General features: G+C 35.0%; 1 protein-coding gene across 2 annotated transcripts in view; it reads right to left on the bottom strand.

Moving 5' to 3' along the window:
* LOC107701819 (myoD family inhibitor) overlaps nt 1–7,344 on the bottom strand; it is a 12,725-nt gene that overhangs the window by 3,270 nt on the left and 2,111 nt on the right. Inside the window, exons 3-6 of one of the 2 annotated variants that reach the window (XM_016503941.1) lie at nt 6,337–6,487; nt 5,349–5,480; nt 4,985–5,224; nt 2,458–2,758 (exon numbers count right to left, since the gene is read on the bottom strand). In XM_016503941.1, the coding sequence (XP_016359427.1) occupies nt 2,499–2,758; nt 4,985–5,224; nt 5,349–5,480; nt 6,337–6,466 (762 nt within the window). In that variant the 5' untranslated portion in view covers nt 6,467–6,487 and the 3' untranslated portion in view covers nt 2,458–2,498. Of the gene's footprint in view, nt 1–2,132; nt 2,759–4,984; nt 5,225–5,348; nt 5,481–6,336; nt 6,488–7,344 lie in introns of those variants that run through there. The other variant, XM_016503940.1, reaches the window with a different exon arrangement.

Below are 7,344 nucleotides of genomic sequence, written 5' to 3'. Positions count from 1 at the left end.
TTTAATACACGAGTTTCACAATTTGAGTTGAATTACTGAAATAAATGAACTTTTCCACGACATTCTAATGTATTGAGGTGCACCTGTACAAACTAAATGTCATTTTAGAGGGTGTCTTCTGTAAATCATGGTAAAAGTGTATGATAGACATTATTTTTTGCACAGACAAAATAAACATTCTAATGCACAGATAAAAAACTGAGAACTTAAACTTTATTTATACTATTGTTTTGATGCTTAAGAAACATTTATTATTATTATCAATGTTGAAAACAGTTGTGTAGCTTAATATTTTACTGTGGAAATTGTGATACTTTATTATTTAAATTTTTTATGATGAAATAGTGTAGTTAAGTGCTTATCGCGAATTTCGATCGGAACTTTGCGTATCGCGAATCATTTGATTCAGACCGGAACTTCGGAGCATGTATCTCAAATCTTTTTTTCTGATTTATTTTTATTCTATATTTATTAAGGCAGTAGCGTTATAAAAACAAAACAAAGAAAAAAAGCAAGAAAGTATACACAAATACAAATCCCTTAAGAAAAAATTAACCATGGTTTTACTATAGTAGAAGTCGTAACCAGTTTTGTTTTGTTTTTCTTCTTTTTGTATAACCACAGTTTTACTACAAATACCATGGTTAAACTATGGTTAGTGTAGCATGTTTTTAAAAAGACACACTTAAAAAGACACATAGGTTAAATATAGAGATGCAGTTTTCACATGCTTTCTGTGTGGGTACTTTGCTAAAACAAATGCATGACATCTTCCTCAGAAAAGTGACAAAAACAGCAAGTCACTTCAATGTCTGACTTAATATATTTATAAATTATGTCCATACGCTTTGTTTGAATTTTGGATTAACTCATTAATTTGTTGCTTGCTCTCTTCATATTTAAGGAGAGAACTATAGCTTCCAAAGTCAGACATCACTTATTATTTTCAAGGGCGTAGAGTTTAGTATGGACGCTATGACATGTCCCTACCAATATCCAGTGACTACTAAATTGTCCCTAGCAATAATTTTGATTAAGCAAATAAATGTCTGTTATGTCCCTACCAATGCCAAAATCAAACCTACCTTGCTAAACACATTTTCAAATATTACAATTCGTTATTTGCTGACTTATATAATCAATAAATCAGTGATGGAGGGCAGATAGGGTGTTTTTAGCTGATGTTTATAATGTGTAACCCTCAGCGGGATGAAGGGAGTGCTGGAGGTGGTGTCAGTAGATCTTGTGTGGCTTTTGTTGGACTCAGATCTCTGTCCCTCTGCCACATTCAACATCAGCTCTCTCTAGAGCAGTGCCCGCTGTCTAAACACTGGGCAGAGTCATCTGGAGAAAGCCTGTGAAATTCAACATGCCCAGAGGAATATGCAAGCGCTTTATAGTCATCCTGACTGGTTATTTTTGCATCGCCCAGCCTTCCTGCCACACACACTTTAGATAAGAGTGCTGAGAACGAACAGAGAACAAAGATCCTCACGCCTCAATCTCAGCTGTCATGCTAAACTCTTCAAAACACAGAGAATGTATTATTAAAACATGTGACACTGAAGACTGGAGTAATGATGCTGAAAATCCACTGGAATAAATCACATTTTAAAATGTATTCAAATAGAAAACTTAAACTGTAATAATATTTCACAATATTACAGTTTTTATTGTATTTTTTGACCAAATAAACGCAGCCTTATTGTCAAAAACGTTAAACACCCTTCAGAAAATGATTTTCTTACTAATATTTATGTTGTTTTTAATTACAATAATTACAAATTCTAACAATTCTTGAATCATAATACATTTACTTGAGAAGCAACCTAAGATATGAAGTCTTGTTGTCTGAAATAAATCAGCAAAATTAAGCGAGTTTATGCTTAAAACAAACAAACTTAATTTAAAGGGAAAACCAGATTATTTTTCTTAGCCAACTAAAAGATATTTTTTTCTTGTTTTATGCATAAACTCCAGAAAACAAGACCTAATATCATAAGTACCTCAAGTACCTTTATTTAACAAGGTTTAGATGTTTGTACTGAAAAACAAGACAAAAATCATGTTTTGCAGCACAGTCTTACCAACTCCAAACTTTTGAACGGTAGTGTTAATGCAAGTGCAGTAAACTAAATCTTTTGCTCTTCACCGTTAAAGATGAAGTGTGTCATTTCTGTGCCACTAGTGTCACCAAACAGAATTTCAATAGTGATAAAGAGTTCCTGAACTAACGCCATTGGTCAATTCTCCAATAAACAAAGCAATGATTCACATTCAAACATGGATTTTGTGTGTATTTTAACAAACAAAAAATAACACACTTCAGGTTTAAGGCCTCAGAGAGTAGCCTCGTACAGAACAGTCCAACTTTGATCGATGCAGTAAATTCATTCTTCATACTGAATAAATACAAAATGCTGGATAACAATATAATATACTGTATCCAATGCTTACAGTCCTTTGAGCACTTGATATCACTCTGTAGAGAATCCCGTTTAGGTCGGGAAACAGATGGAGCAGCATTCCAAACAGATCTCCAGACAGTCTGAAGACTGGCAACAGTCCTCCAGTATCCCACAGTCCAGCAGGGCAGAGCAGGTGTCCTCAGCACAGCACGCCAGACCACCGGTGGCCGCTTCCCCACAGCAGCAGAGAGCGTCACACTCCAGACCACAGGCCAAACACTGAGTCACAGCCGAACACCATGACAGCACCTCGCAGAACAGACAGGCTAGGATGCAGTGCGCACAGCAGTCTGAAAACAGCCATAAACATACAGTGTTTATGACAGTATTTTAAACAATTTGTGCCCTTTTTGTGACCCTATGACATGCAATGATATAATTAGGACTTTGTCATATTATTTGAAAGATGTAAAACTAACATGCAATGCAAAGGACTTTTTAATGTTTTTGAAAATTTCTCTGTTCCCCAAGGTTGTATTTATTTAATCAAAAATGCAGTAAAAACAACAATATTGTGAAATGTTGCAATTTAAAAAAACTGTTTTCTATTAATATATTTTAAAGGGGTCATATGATGCGATTTCAGTTTTTTCTTTCTCTTTGGAGTGTTACAAGCTCTTGGTGCATAAAGAAGATCTGTAAAGTTTCAAAGACTAAAGTCTCAAATCCAAAGAGATATTCTTTATAAAAGTTAAGAGTCAACCACACCTACCTAAAACGGCTCGTTCTAACACGCCCCCACATGTCTACGTCACGATGTGGGAAGATTTGCATAACGCCGCCCAAATGTTCACGCAAAGAAAGAAGGCGTAACTAAGTTTTTATATTTAAAGAATTTGCCACTGATGATTCAAACGTGAGTTTTGAGCAGTGTAGAGTAAGTAGTGTTTGTAGTTTGTCATTTCTCCGATCACAAATGCAGACATGGTTTTATGTTTACGCAGCGCGATGCAATGCAACGCGTAAAAAGACAGTATAAGTCATTATAATCCGTAATTATGTCCCCACTGGATGGTTTTTAATGTTTATAATGTTTATAATGGCTTTTAATGTTTTTGTCTCATCGTGCCGGGACAAGGCATCACAGTATGGTAGGGGCGTAACATTTCCGTCACACGCTTGAGGTATTCGGCCAATCACAACGCACTGGATAGCTGGCCAATCACAGCACACCTCGCTTTTCAGACCGATGAGCTTTGTAAAAATCGACGTGTTTCAGAAAGGCGGGGCATAGAGAAGAAACAATAATGTACAGTATGTGGAAAATAATGTGTTTTTTAAACCTTAAACCGCATAAACACATTTCATTACACCAAATACACAAAATAATGTTCTTTTTAGCAACATCATATGACCCCTTTAAAATTTTATTTATTTCTGTGATGCAACGCTTTTATTTCAGTCTTCAGTGTCACATGATCCTTCAGAAATCATTCTAATATGCTGATTTGCTGCTCAAGAAACATTTATTACTAGGCTATTACTTTTTTAAACAGTTTTGCTGCTTAATATTTTTGTGGAAACAGTGATACCTTTTTCAGTATTCTTTAACACAAATGAAAAAAAAAGCATTTATTTGAAATAAAAAATATTTTTTAATATTATAAATGTCTTTACTGTCACTTTTGATCTATTTAAGGTGAAAAATAACTATAAAAGTATTATGTATTAGCTTTAGTTTAGAATACAAAAAAAGCCATTTTTGAAATTACAATATCCTGCCACTGAGTAATTTTTTTTTCTAAAATGTTTTATGCATTTTCTGATAACTTTTATGCACTTTTACCCCCAACCTTGTTATGCTGTGATATTTTTATTATTTTTTTGTGATGGTTTTAACTTTTTGATGTTAATCAAGAGAGTGACATTATAATTTTTTTGATCACAGTATTCAAACTTAAGTCTTTACTGGCCTTTATTATCATTTAGTTATGTTTACACTTATATTACCCTCTGAAAACTCACAGCAATCTTTTTTTCTACATTCAAAAATATTGACTATAAATAATGTAGTAAATAAGGTAATTTTTGTTAGCCATTTCTATTTCAAGCACACAAAAACATAGTGATACCACCAGAATGTTCTTATTTCATCTATTTAACTCATGTGAATTCCTTCACAACATTTGAAAAAATCTCACAAACTCATGATATTATCAAAACATCAAGCCCTCTGAGTGTTTAAAGTCACTGATATCTAATGTAGAAGAATATATTTATCTACTAATGTGAGTTAGTCATCAAACAGAGACGTTTGACCTAATGGAAAGAATTATCAAGCGCTGACGTGAAGGGACCATTAAACACATGAAGATAAAACCACAGGCCCGTCCTAGTGTTGCTGAAAGATAAGACCAGGCCCTATATTTACGAATAGCTCTGTGGGTGGAGGCCTCTTTTCAAACATGCCCCACGTGCTCTAAAAAGACATAAAAATATTGACACTAAATGGTTGACGGTTTGATTGTGGGTTGAACCAATAGATATATTTTTGAAAGAGCTAATGATTTTCTTACCGTCTCCAGCTACTCTCTGTATCTGTGAAGCATCACCTTTGAAGCTCTGCTGGCTCTTGGAGGTGGAGGGCGTGTGTTTTCTGTGAGGGTGTTTGTGTCCGTTGCACTTTGCATGTCCGTTGCATTTCTTTTGTGTTATTGGGCGAGGTGTCGATCCTCCTGATGAAGAAGCCGGCAGTGTATGGATGATAGCAGACCCATTGACTGGAGGAGAGGAGCCATTGGGAAGACTGGGCTTCACTGAAATGTGTTCAAATCACATTTTAATATAGGCCTATTAAAATTCATGTTGATTCAAATGTATGTAAATGTAATGTATTAAAAGACATTTGAATACATTACAGTTCGTATGAAATGTAGATACCATTGCCTTTCTCTATTTTGCGTGAAATTGTAGGTATGTGGTCAGGAAGCAGTAAAGCGTCGTCATTGGTTGTGACACCATCTGTCAGGGACTCGTTGCTTCCGTTGTCAATAATCTCAGCTGAGAGAGGACCTGTTAGTCACAGACAATTATTTAAAGGAATAGTTCATCATAAAATGAAAATTTACTTACTCTCAGGCCATCCAAGGTGCAGATGAGTTTGTTTCTTCGTGAGAACAGATTTGGAGAAATTTAGCATTACATCACTTGCTCACCAATGGATCCTCTGCAGTGAATGGGTGCCGTCAGAATGAGAGTCCAAACAGCTGATAAAAACATCACAATAATCCACAAGTAATCCACACCACTCCAGTCTATCAATGAATGTCCTGTGAAGTGAAAAGCTGTGTGTTTGTAAGAATCAAATCCATTATAAAGAGGTTTTAATTTTAAACCATAACATCTGGTCAAAAAACAAAAAAAAAAACAAAAGAGTCCATAATCCATAATAACGCTTCTTCCAGTGAAAAAGTCAATCTCCTGTTTGTTTACTGTTTTAGACTTTGCTTGTAGATGGCATTTAAGATGTGCATTAATATTATGGATAGACATTAATTGATGGACTAGATTGATGTGGATTATTTGTTGATTATTGTGATGTTTTTATCAGCTGTTTGGACTCTCATTCTGACGGCACCCATTCACTGCAGAGGATCCATTGCTGAGCAAGTGATGTAATGCTACATTTCTCCAAATCTATTCCCATGAAGAAACAAACTCATCTACATCCTGGATGGCCTGTGGGTGAGTAAATGTTCAGCAAACTTTCATTGTTGGATGAAGTTTTTCTTTAAGTCTGTCTAAATGTCATTATGCTTTCAAAAATGTTGCCATGTAAATATTACAGGGTAAATAAATTTTCTCCAATGCAAACTAAGCTTAAAAACTACATATGCTCAAAAATTTGCTTCATAAACATCCTTCTCACCTGTGACGTCAGGTTTGCGGATGGCCTGTGGTTGTGTCGTGTGGACATGATTCTCCTGGGACACGACACTGTCCGGTGTGCTGTCCTGCGCTCCGTCCTGCTGTTGGACATCCATGGCTTCTGTCTCCATTTGAGACGCTTGACTCTAACTCTGAGAAAACATCCAGAAGGAGACGCATTTAGCATAGATGGACTGTGTGGAGTCAGTCTGGGTGTTTGTGGGGTAAGGGAATGCTAATGGGAACCTCTAATATGATGACTTTTATCCACTAAGACAATCCAAGAAACATTTCAAAATGTGACTTGAGTGCACAAAAACAATTGAGCCGCTGCTCTGAAATGACCTGAAGGGATTTGAGAAAGTGACTAATCTGAACATCCTGCTGAGTCAGACAGAACTGACAATATTATCAAAGCCCTGAGTGAATGTGCAGGAGACATAATAAACATTTTTGCTGGTTGTTTGCTGTTTTAAAAATCTGCCTACTCTACCTATTCATTGTAGTGAATCTCTCTAGTTAAATGCTTGTCCTTATCTGACCCTGATCCTGAATCAATGTTCCAACTTCACCATTGCTAATATTTTTTAATCTTATTTAATACTTTATAGTATATATCTATAAAAAATAATTCGAATAAGGTATATCCGATGCTGATGAGATTTACTGTGTACCTACTTGTCTTAAAGATAATAAAATGACATGTCTGCCGTCCTGCTAATCACTTTTATTAAATTAAATTTAATTATTTAAGTCTTTTATTCATTTTTCAAGTTAACTTAAAATGTAACGTTGAACATTAACCAACATTACAGAATTGATAACATACATGATCACTGTATATTTTATATGTTAGGGTTACATGACATTATATATATTAATTTATTTATACCTAGTAAAGTATTGAACAGAAGCAATGACTAATAACAATTAGTTGTAGGCTGTCACAGTTTAGCACAACAAATAATATCGTAAATGTCAAAATATTGCTTGGACCATATCATTTTTG

This window comes from Sinocyclocheilus anshuiensis, unplaced genomic scaffold (genome assembly GCF_001515605.1).
Source record: "Sinocyclocheilus anshuiensis isolate Anshui unplaced genomic scaffold, SAMN03320099.WGS_v1.1 scaffold258, whole genome shotgun sequence".
Taxonomy (NCBI): Eukaryota; Metazoa; Chordata; class Actinopteri; order Cypriniformes; family Cyprinidae; genus Sinocyclocheilus; species Sinocyclocheilus anshuiensis.
Note: the sequence above shows the minus strand (reverse complement) of the source record. Positions and strands in the feature narration are given on the sequence as shown.